The sequence below is a fragment of the Pongo abelii genome, chromosome 4 (assembly GCF_028885655.2).
Source record: "Pongo abelii isolate AG06213 chromosome 4, NHGRI_mPonAbe1-v2.0_pri, whole genome shotgun sequence".
NCBI classification, from domain to species: domain Eukaryota; kingdom Metazoa; phylum Chordata; class Mammalia; order Primates; family Hominidae; genus Pongo; species Pongo abelii.
In genome coordinates this window covers 33,279,136-33,291,454 of record NC_071989.2, presented here as the reverse complement: position 1 = coordinate 33,291,454, position 12,319 = coordinate 33,279,136, and the positions used below count along the sequence as shown (strand labels likewise).

The 12,319-nt window shown below is 39.5% G+C and overlaps 1 protein-coding gene across 2 annotated transcripts in view; it reads right to left on the bottom strand.

Moving 5' to 3' along the window:
* Window positions 1–12,319, bottom strand: part of NPR3 (natriuretic peptide receptor 3) — an 86,089-nt gene that overhangs the window by 56,545 nt on the left and 17,225 nt on the right. For both annotated transcript variants that reach the window (XM_009240613.4, XM_009240615.4), the window contains exon 3: window positions 1,160–1,326. In XM_009240613.4, the coding sequence (XP_009238888.2) occupies window positions 1,160–1,326 (167 nt within the window). The remainder of the gene's footprint in view (window positions 1–1,159; window positions 1,327–12,319) is intronic.

The following is a 12,319-nucleotide window of genomic DNA, read 5'->3' as shown; positions in this document are numbered from 1 at the left end:
CTCTGAGGCCAATGCCAGTACTCTGTGGTACTTCAAGTAGAGAAACTAGGAGAAATCTTGTTTGGAAGTGGCCATCTCTTATGAAGTTGATCATTATTCAACTTGGGAAGAGACTATCCAGGCCATATGCCTATCATTAAGAAGGTGTTCCTAATTAGCTGAGCATGGGGGTGTGTACCTTTGGTCCCAACTACTCAGGAGGCTGAACTGGGAGGATCGCTTGAGCCCAGGAGTTTGAGGCTGCAGTGAGCCATGATCACGCCACTGCACTCCAACCTGAGAGACAGAGCGAAATGTTGACTCAAAAAAAAGAAGAAGAGGAAGAAGGTGCTCCTTTTCAGTCTGGGATGCTGTAGATTGATTAGTTTTGAAGACCAGCACACCTACTCAGCTAGCCCAAGGTGCCCATCACATCCTTTTCTAAGAAGGGATTTACAGGAGTGGCATGTTGGCCATGCAGCAAAGCATGTCAGAGGCGGTCAAAACAATGATGCCAAATGAGGTGTGGTCAGCTGCCTGCAGTGCCAGCTCTTAGATGAATCCCTCTGCCTAATCCTCAGTCTGAACTGAGGTTCTGACTCTTGTCCACTCTTGAAATGCAATAGGAACAACAGCACTAATGGAATGTGAAGCCCTACAATATGTGAGTAGGAAGCAACTTCCAGCAGAAAGAGGCAACAACACCGTCCACAAGCAGACTAGTCAGAATGCTAAGCCAGGCTGCCAAAAGAAAGTGTCTCCTAAAACCTCAAATATCAGCTGCCACCAAGCTTTGGAAAAATTAGGCATGCAAACCTTTGGCACTCCTTCATCCTCCTTCTCCCCCAAAACTCTCTTAGTCAAATACGTGATGGAAGCCTACAGACATTCTACTCAGCACCACCACAAGTGCCCATGAAAAAGCAATTGTCCTTCCTGCAGCAGCTAAAAAAGTGTAAGTGAAGGGTAGAGATGATAGTGGGTATATTGGGGAGGGAAGGAGGAAAACCACCCAGAAAGGAAAAAAAAAAAAAAAACACACACAGAAGGCAACAGTGACATTCAGACCTGAACCTAGGAACTTTTGAATGGCTCAGAATGGGACACTCTGTCATCTCTGATTTAATTAGAAGACTGTTTTCAGGATGTTAAAGGTCTAGGCTCATAATCAGGCACTTACATAATCCTCCATATTGAGCCCTTGTTTCTCAACTGAACTTTTCACCTCCATGGAAAACTTCTCAAACTCAGGTTTCACTGTCCTCAGTAGAGTGACTGTCTGGAGGGACGAGTATGCTTGCTTAGCTTCAAAGTCGTGTTTGTCTCCTCTCTTCCACGAGCCATCTCCTACGGAAGAAATAAAAATATTTATAATTCCAAGCCAGCCACCATAAAGAGGCCATTCTCCCTTCACAACTGTGAGGTGCCCCCACATGTTACTTTTGGCAACCAGGAAGAGAAGCATTGTCATAGTTTTGCACTTAGGTATGATGGGACAACGTCAAGACCATTAAAGGAGAAGAAGGCCCTTTGGACATGTGTTCCTTTGAAGTGTGAGCGAGAAAGAAGAGTACTGTTGAGGTAATTGCCTTGTAATAACCATGTAACTGCAATTTTCAGCCCTGCCCCACCCCCAAAATTGTAGCACTGTAAGAGAAAGAATTCAGTTTTTATTCCTTGCCATTCATACTTCTTTTTTAATACCTACAATCAACTGTGGAGGTGAATCAAGTGGCCAGTGTGGTATAATAAACCTGATGTTATGTGTGTGTGGGACAGCAGGTCACAGCGATGCATGGCAATGGATATGCACAACTGTCAGACAGTCAGTGATGTTACTCATAAGTGGGAGATGAACAATGAGAACACGTAGACACAGGGAGGGGAACATCACACACCAGGGCCTGTCAGGGGGTGGGGGCCTAGGGAAGGGATAGCATTAGGAGAAATATCTAATGTAGATGACGGGTTGATGGGTGCAGCAAACCACCATGGCATGTGTATACCTATGTAACAAACCTGCACATTCTGTACATATATCCCAGAACTTAAAGTATAATTTAAAAAAAGAAAGTTAGTGCTGTTAAAATAAAAAAGTTTGAGATTATTGATATTTCTTGAATCTTTTCAGGGTGACTAGTAGCTTAGGTGAACTCAAAGATTTGTGTCTCTCTCGTGCTAGCAACATCATAGAAATTATTTATTAGACAATGTCCATTAGTGCATTAGTGGTAATGAGATAAAAATTGCTAACATTTATTAAGCACATATATAATAATAATAATAAAAGCTCTATTTATTGAGCACTTCATATGCATAAAAACATTTACTCCTCAGAAAACCCCGTGATATGGGTACTATGATCCTCTTTATTTTACAGATAAGAAAACTGATGCATTGAGAAGCTAGGTATCCCAGTGTTTCACAGGTCTCTCTTTTACAAAAGCAAAAAATTACATGAATAAGAATAATTATTTTTCTCTTCATTATTTTATTTTCAAGAAAACATGTGGCTTACACGGCCCCAAAAGGCAAGGTGGACCTCTAACTTTTGACAATAAGCTATTTTTTCTATGAATTATTGTTATGATTCCTGGAGATCTCTGAAAATACAAGGAACTCCACCTGCTGGAGTCCAGTGCCAAAGTCATTTGTTTGCCCTGAGCCCCCTCATCCTTGGCAGAGGCCTCAAACCCAACAGCTAAGCAGTGAGAATGTCTCTAGGATATACGGCCAGGACTTTGTGGCACTCACTTACTCTTCCTGAAGAAGTTTAACAAAGACCTGGTGGCTTTGGAATTTCTGTGACAGTGTGAATCAGACAAACATCTATGAACTATGCAAGGTCCTGAGATTGGCAGGGTGAGCATTGTAAATACAGTCTCCACCACAAGAGATAGGCTGAGGGTGTGACATGTAAACAATTGAAGTTATCACAGGTAGGACCACAGCTTACTATGGGGGGTACAAAGAAACAACACAGAGAGGAAGATGCAATGAGCTCTAACCTGAGGGAAGACTGCATGTGAGGAAGAGGCATTAGAAAGGTCCTAACTGTGTGAACAGGATTTTAATAGGAGGGGAGGAGGCTGGAAGGCATGCTTGGCTGAGCCTACATCACAGCACAGGCAAAGGTGCAAATGTGCCTGACAGCCAGGAGGCAGCTGGGCACTTAGTCTAGAGCCCGAGAAAAGGCAGAGACAAAGAAAATGTTTGCAGAGGCATCTGTATAATCATAATCCTAATAATAGCAACCATTTATTAATTGCTTACATGTGCCAGGGAGCTGTTAAAAGACAAATAAGACACAGCTGAGGACAGAATTTATTAGGAACTAAATCTGTGCTCAATGAGCATAAAATTAAATTTCAGGCCACCGAGCAAAACTTGACAAAGTCTTCCTCCTCTCCCACGAAACCTCCCAGACACTGAGGAGGCCACAGTGTGAGCAGAGCCATACCCATGCTCGGGCCAGTGAGCAATCAGGCAGGCAAAACCAGCTGGATGCTCAATCACCAAGATAGAGCATGGCCTTTGTTAAGGGGCCAAGTCCATTGCCAGGAAGACCCCAAATCCTAAGAATGCTCAGGACATCTTTGTCCAATGGAGGAGCCCATTGCTTGCAGGCATGCGATAAATAGTTATTGATTCATTTTTGATTGACTCAAAGTATCAAGACTCAGTAGAGGTGATGTCTCAGGCAAAGAGGGTGTGAGTTTCTCAGCTCTGGAAAAAAGTTCTCTCCAGGGGAAGGGAAATGCTTAACTCTACAGACTTGTATGCTATGTAATTAGAAAATACACATAGGACTAGAAACTGCAACTATCTCAGGGACCAAAACGGACAAAAACTTTTTTTTAATTTGCAAAGAAGTAAAATCCAATACAATAAATCTGTCTACCACAATCTAAAAGGTAACAGCTTTGGAGTTTTGTTTTCCTTTTTTTTCCCTTTTTTTTTTTTTTTTTTTGAGACAGAATGTCTCTCTGTCACCCAGGCTGGAGTGCAGTGGCATGATCTCAGCTCACTGCAACCTTTGCCTCCAGGGTTCAAGCAATTCTCCTGCCTCAGCCTCCCGAGTAGCTGGGGTTACAGACATGCGCCACCACACCCGGCTAATTTTTGTATTTTTAGTAGGCACAGGGTTTCACTATGTTGGCCAGGCTGGTTTCAAACTCCTGACCTCAAATGATCCACCCGCCTTGGCCTCCCAAAGTGTTGGGATTACAGGCGTGAGCCACCGAGCTCAGCCTGGAGTTTTGCTTCCTGGAAAAAAGGATGGAAATAGTAGTGCTTATTAAATTTAAGCCAAGCTAAATAGGTATCTATTCCCAACCATAACTGATACTATGACTTCTTGCTTTTGTGGGCATTTCTAACTGTGGTGTGTCAGTAACATTTCCCATATCAGGGCTGTTGAGCATTAGGAAAGCAGAGGTCGGCTTGGCATGACGCCCCATCAGTGGGGACAAACTTAATGCAGTAGACAACTGGGTGCCTCTGGAGATTTATGAGCAGAGCAGAAGAGTGATATGATGAGAATCAGCCTTGGGAAATAGCAGTGGATTAGGGTGGGGGAGACACCAAGCATTCACAGTCGCAGTAATCCAGGCAAGAGGTTAGGGAAGGTTATATGTGGGAAGTCACACCAAAAAAGTTAAAAATGGTTCTCGGGATGTTACAATTATGAGCAAGTTTTCTTTTCTTTTCTTTCCTTTTTTTTTTTTTTTTTGGTATTTTTCTGAATATTGTAAATTTTCAACAATAAGCATTGACTTTTATTATAAAAAAAGAGATAGAGCCCTTGAGAACAAAGGCAGAGCACTGTGTGTGAGGAATCTCAAGACTGTACAACAGTTAGGGAGTGAGGGACAACACAGAGGGAGGCATGTCACAGATGACGCCAAAGAGAAAAGGAAAACAGGTTAACAGTAAAGCAGCAGCAGAGCCAGATGAAGGACATGGAAATGACTATTTCAGTTAGGGGTATGGTAAATCCAAGGTGACTGCAGAATGCCCAAGTGACCACCAGGCTAGAAGTGGAAATACTAGTCCGAAGCCAAAAACAGGAGTGAGGACTAGAGACCATCCTGGGTGTCATTTCCAGACGGCTCCAAGTTAGAAACCAGGGGCTGCCTCGCCAGATCTGAAATACAGTGCAGAAAGCAGAGGGAGAAGGGCAGAGCACAGACACTTTGGGGGGATGCTATTTTTAGTGGGCAAGAGGAGTAAGAGGAAACAGAGAGGAGCTAACAGAGAACCAGAAGAATGTTGTGTCACCAAAGCTAAGAGCATAGGGTTACCAGAAAGGGATGAATGGCAACAAGATCGAATGCTCTAGAGCAGTGCTGTCTCACAGAGGAGCCACTAGCCACATGTGTGACTATTTAAATGTAATTAAAATTAAAAATTCAGCTCTTCAGTCACACTTGCCATATTTAAAGTGCTCAATGGCACATGTGGCTAGTGGCTACCACATTGGGCTGCACAGACTAGAACATAGCCGTCATTGCAGAAAGTTCCATTGGGTGGCACAGCTTTGGAGGCATGAAGCATGGTCTCAGGTAAGGCTAATGGATTTGATAATGAGAAGCTCACTGGTGACCTTGAGGAAAGCACTTGCAGAGGAGTGGTGGATTCTAATGCTGTATTGAACACCCAAGCTTGCACTGGGTACAGAATATTTATGAAAGATGAAGGTAGTCTGCTCAGCACCAAGCCCTGTGCCCAGCGATCCTGTGGCTGAAGAGCTGCAGCCAATAAGGGGTACCCATGTTGGCGTAACTGTGCCATCCTGTAGTTCCCAGTACTTACCGAGGACCTAGCACATAGTAAACTTTCAATATACATCACCTGAATGAGTGGTTGAGACATCACAGAACCTCTCCAAGAAATGAATGCTAAGCATTCACCTGGCCTGGCCCCACAGTACTGTGGCTCTTCAGCTCTGGTGGTCATTTAAGGAGAGAAAATATCTGCATTCCTTGGCTTACCCCCACCCTCTCCAAACGACCCACTGTCACATGCTTGCCATGGCTAGGCTGGTCCAATTACACCCATTGTTAATAACAGCACCCCTTAATGGGGGATACCACTGTGCACAGCTCCATATGGCTGTTCAACCTGCAGTATTTCTTTCTTTAATTCTCATAACAACTCTTTGAAAAAGATTTAAGTACAATCCCTATTTTACAGATGAGGAAATTGAGGCTCAAGGAGATTAACATGCCCAAAGTCATTTAGCTAATAAACGATAGGAACAAGATCCAAATGCAAGCCAGACTCCAGATACCAATGCCCCACCTAACCTACATTCATTTCATCAGAGTTTGGGTGTTCTAAGATTTAAAACTGCATATACGGTGATTGACAAAAACGTCAAAAACAAATGTAGAAGAGGAAAAAATATCAGAAAGGGAAGTGCCAAAAGCTGTTTAGCAGCTGTTATGATTGATGAATTATGTGAGAATTCTTTTTCTTTTTTCTATGTTCCAAATTGACTTTAATGTACATGGATCACTTTTATGGCAAAACATAATTCTAATCTCTCCCTAGTTTTTCTGTTATTTTTCCATTTTTAGCCAGTCAAATAATTTAATTTGTGCACATCACCAATCTCTACTATACTTCTGTTCTCATCTTAATTAGTGCTCTCTGAGTTCTCAGGAAGATAGGGAAGCTCTACAATAATAACATTTCTAGACAGGATCGCCCAGATAAGTTACCACCTAACTCACCTTCTAAGTAGGTAATGCCAATGGACAAAAATGTCAATCGGTGCCTTTAAAAACTCCATGGGGCAATATATATTATCTTCTTTCTAGACTTTTTTAAACCCATGTTTTAAGTCTTATTTTCAATCACTTGAATTATCCCATAATATATTACCCACTGAACTCCTATAATCACATAATTTGGGCAAATCTGAGAATCTTTTTTTGAGTGCTCACCAAGACCAAACAATCTAGTAATTAGTAAAAATGGACACACTATCAATATTTTTTTTTTAATCCAACATCAAGTAAGTAGTGACTAAAATTAGATGTCTTGGCCGGGCACAGTGGCTCATGTCTGTAATCCCAGCACTTTGGGAGGCTGAGGCAGGCGGATCATCTGAGATCAGGAGTTTGAGACCAGCCTAGCCAATATGGTGAAACCCCATCTCTACTAAAAATACAAAAATTAGCCTGGCGTGGTGGCACATGCCTGTAATCCCAGCTACTCGGGAGGCTGAGGCAGGAGAATTGCTTGAACATAGGAGGCGGAGGTTGCAGTGAGCTGAGATCATGCCATTGCAATTCAGCCTGGGTGACAAGAGCGAAACTCTGTCTCAAAAAAATTAAATAAAATAAAATAGTAATAAATAATAAAATAAAACAGAAGCCTTTTCCTAGAACAAGTATAGGGTTTGGTGTGAAGAGGCCCAGGGAGAGGTAGATGTTGAAGAACTTTTCATGAACCTATATATCTGATTATTAGGGCACAAAGTTTCAAACAAGGCCCTTTACTACTGATGTATAGCAGAACCTTGGTCCAAGTCACTCTGCCCACCATGTGATTCTGTTGACTGCCTCTACCCCAAGGAAAAAGGTGCTCCAGAGTCTGTGGAAGATGGACAGTTGCCTTCCTACATCCATGCGCTCTTCTTCCTTAGTAACAGATTCCTAAATTGATGTAGGATAGCAGTGAGTCCAATTAAAAGCACAAATTCCCTGATATCCCTTGTCACTAGAGCTAGTCAGTGAAATGTAAGCAGAAGTTAATGAGTGGGGCTTCCGGGAAAGCCTTTCACAGAGAACCATGTCAACCAGGAGGGTCTGTTTTTACCTGTTGTCTTTTCTCTTTGTCTTGCCTAGAATTAACACATGATCCCTGGAGCTCTAGCCACCATCTTTGATCTTGAGAATGGATTTTATGCACTAAGATTGAGAGCAGCAGGAAAACAGAACCAGCTTGGACTCCTGATGACACTAGGAAGTCATCATCCCTGCCCTCAACCTCCCACCTCTGGATGTGTTTCAGGTGAGAGAATAAATCTCTACATTTGTTTAAAATCACTACAACTGGACGTCTTGGTTAGGTGCATGAAGATTCAATTCCTAATGCACTGAGGTCCTTGGGATATATTATATTAACATTGGCTAACCTGATAACAGAATGTATGACCTTAAATCTATCCATAAACCTAACACCACAGAAAAAATGTACAAACAAAACATAATTTTTTAAGTATTAGGTGTAATGGTCAAAGTAAGCTAGGACTAATAAAATATAGCTAACATTTATTAAATAGTTATTCCAAGAAGTTTGCAAGGTATTTTATATACATCACCTCATTTATTACTGAGTCTGATGCCATAAGATAAGTATTATTATTCTCATTGAAGAAACTAAGGCTTGCAGGGGAGGGCAGAGTTATGTTACTTTGCCAGGGTTAAGGATTAAGCTCTTAACCATCTCTTAACCCTTAACTCTTAGAGTTAACAGCTAGTTCATGGCAGAGCCTCTCAGGCAGAAAAACACCAAAGCACAAAGTCTGAGCAAATATGGTGTAAAAGGTAAAATATAAAGGATCTAATCAGAAACCCCAAGTATACTTTGTAAGTTGTATAAGAGCATTCTGTATAACTCTGTGTAGTAGAACTTTCAAGAAGCAGAAAAATTAAACTCATAGGAAAGGAAATGTTAAAAAGTTGTCCAAACATCACCAGCAATAAGTCATATAGTATGGCTTCTTATGCACTGGTATTATGCAATGAGAGGGACACAACATCACGTCTGCAGTATTCTCACCAAAATACATAAACTCAATCTCATTGTGGAAAAATACCAGATAAATCCAAATTGAAAGACATTCTACAAAATAATGGGCTCATGAAAAGTGTCAAAGTTAAAATAATCTTCCTTACATCTAAAAAAAATCTTGTTGAAATTTTTATAAGAAATTTATTTAACCTCAATGTAAGAAAAATTGTCTTCTTTACCATGTTGAGTCTTCCAATTCATAAACAAGGTATGTCTCTCATTAATACAGATTTTTTTATTTCTTTCATTAGTGGTTTCATCAGTGTTTTGTAGTTTTCAGCAAAAAAACTTAGACATTTTTTAATTTACATTTTTTAAGTATTTCTTTTTTGACTAAATGATATTATATTGTTGATTTTGGCATCTACATGTTCATTGCTAGAATATAGAAACACAAGTGATTTTTGTATGTTGAACCTGTATTTTGGGAACTTGCTGAACTCATTAATTAGCTTTAAGGAATTTTTGTAGATTATTTGGGATTCTCTACATAGACAGCCATGACATCTGCACAAAACAGCAGACTTTTTTCTTCTTTTCCAACCTGTATGCTTTTTATTTTCATTTCTTGCCCTGTTTATCTGGCTAGAACCCCCAGTGGCAAATTGAATGAGTAATGAAAGTGAACATCCTTGCTTAGTTTCCCATATTATGGGAAAAGCATTCAGTCTTTCACCATTAATTGTGATATCAGCTGCGAGGTTTTTGTAGGTGTTCTTTGTCAACCCAAGCAGGTTCCCCTATATTCCTGGTTTTATAATTTTTTATTTTTTATTTTTAAAATCATGAATGAGTGTTGAATTTTGTTAAAAGCTTGTTCTGTATCTATTGATATGATCATGTGACCTTTTTTTTTTTAACTTCCTTAATTTGATGGATTAAGTTGATGGCTTTTCAAATATACAACCAACTTTGCATCCCTGGGATAAACCCCGCTTGGTCATAGTGAAAACTTTTTTTTTTAAGTGTCAAAGTCATGAAAGACAAGGAAAGACTGAGGAACTATCACATACTGGAGGAGATAAAGGAGACACAACAACTAAATGGCAGTGTGAGATCCTGGATTGGATCCTGGAACAGAAAAAGAACATTAGGAGTAGAAGTGGTAAATTTCAAATAGGCCTGTAGTTTAGTTAGTAATATTGTGCCAATGTTAATTTCCCTGTTTTGATAATTGTACTATGGTTATTTGGTAACATTAGAGGAAGCTTGGTAAAATATGTACAGTCATGCCCCATATAACATTTCAGTCAATGACAAACAACATATATGACAGCAGTCTCAGAATATTATAAAACTGTATTTTTACTATACCTTTTCTATACTTAGAATCTATATTTAGATATCCAAATACCATCATGCTATAATTGCCTACAGTATTCAGCACAGTAACTTGCTGTACAGGTTTATAGCCTAGGAGCAATAAGCTATACCACATATAGCATAGATCTGTAGTAAGCTATCTGCCATTTAGGTTTGTATGAAAACCTATGGTGTTCACACAGTGATGAAACCTCCTAACCACTCATTTCTCAGAATGTATCTTCATCATTAAGCAACACATAACTGTACACGAAGTCTCTATACAGATTAAGCTTCCTAATCCAAAAGTGGGAAATCCAAAATGTTCCAAAATCCAAAACTTTTTGAGCATCAACATAACAACATAACACCACAAGTGGAAAAATTCTACACCTGACTTCATGTGATAGGTCAAAACACAGGCACACAATATAGTTTATTCAGGATCCTCAGGGAAAAAATAAAATTATCTTTAGGCTATGTTTATAAGGTATATGGAACATAAATGGATTTCATGTTTAGACTTGGGTCCCATCTCCAAGATGTCTCATTTTACATATATGTATATATGTATACGTGTGTGTGTATATATATATATATACACACACACACAAATATTCCAAAATCCAAATAAAAACTTGGAATCTGAAACACCTTAATACCAAGAAATTTCAAATAATTAATTTTCAACTTATATTTTTTTGCAAGTTTTTTATATCTGAAATTATTTCATTATAGAAGGGTTTTTTTAAGTTGTCCAAAAATTACCTCCAGAAAGAAGTTAGGTGCAAATACAGAGTTGAACTGTTTTCTTATTTCAAGGAATAGTCCTATGGTATCAAAATTGTTATAGAGCATGGAAAACAATGGAAAGTATCTCAATTAATTCTATAAAGCTAATAAGAACCTGATATTAAAATCTGGCAATACCAACCCAAGAAAAAGACTCTTTTTTTTTTTTTCTGAGATAGAGTTTCGCTCTTGTTGCCCAGGCTGGAGTGCAGTGGCAAGATCTCAGCTCACTGCAACCTCCACCTCCCAGGTTCAAGCAATTCTCGTGCCTCAGCCTCCCAAGTAGCTGGGATTATAGGCGCGCACCACCATGCCCAGCTAATTTTTGTATTTTTAGTAGAGACGGGGCTTCACCATGTTGGCCAGGCTGGTCTTGAACTCCTGACCTCAGGTAATCCATCTGCCTTGGCCTCCCAAAGTGCTAGCATTAAAGGCATGAGCCACCGCAGTCCAGCTAAAAACTGCTCTTGAATCTCACTCATGAATATAGATCCAAAACCCTAAATAAAACACTAAAAACTTAAACTCAACAATATATCTTTTAAAAAATCATCATGACAAGGTACACTTGATTCCAAGAATGCCGTGGTGGCCCAATATTTTAAAATTTATTAAGAGAACAGGTCAAACGTATTTGATATTATTCAATATTCATTTCTGATTTTAAAAATCAGACTTGATAAACTAGGAATAAAAGGATACTTTACCATCTATTTCATGACAGAAGTCAAAATTTAAAGTATCACCCCTGTTATATGATATTATTCTGGAAGTTCTTGCCAATGCAATAAGAAAAGAATAAGAAATAGGATGTTCAACTATCAAAACGGAGAAAAAAACTGTCATTGTTATTTGAAATGATATAAAAACTATTAAAGCAGAGGATTTAATAAGTAGAATTCTTGCAAAATAAATAAACAAGAGCTCATTGCTTCTCTACATAAATACCATTCCAAAATACAACAGGAAAAGATCATGATCATAATAACAACCAAAAAACATAAAATACTAAGAACAAACTCAACAAGAATAATGCACAATATAAATGAGAAAACTGCAAAACTTTGCTTATAAACATAAAAAGAAATTCAATTAAATAAAATAAGGTAAAAGTTAGATTATACAGGGTTGACAAGGTTACAGGAAAACAGATAATCACATATTTTGCTGCAAAAGTAAAAATGGACAATATCTATTAAAACCTAAATGGCAGGCAGCATGGTAGCTCATGCTTGTAGTCCCTTTGGATTTTGGGAGGCTGAGGCAGGCAGATCACTTGAGCCCAGGGGTTCGAGCCCAGCCTGGGTAACGTGATGAAACCCTGGCTCTAAAGAAAATAAAAGAAATTAACCAGGCGTGGTGACACATGCCTGTAGTCCCAGCTACTCAGGAGGCTGAGGTAGAAGGATCACTTGAGCCCAGGGTGTTGAGGCTACAGTGA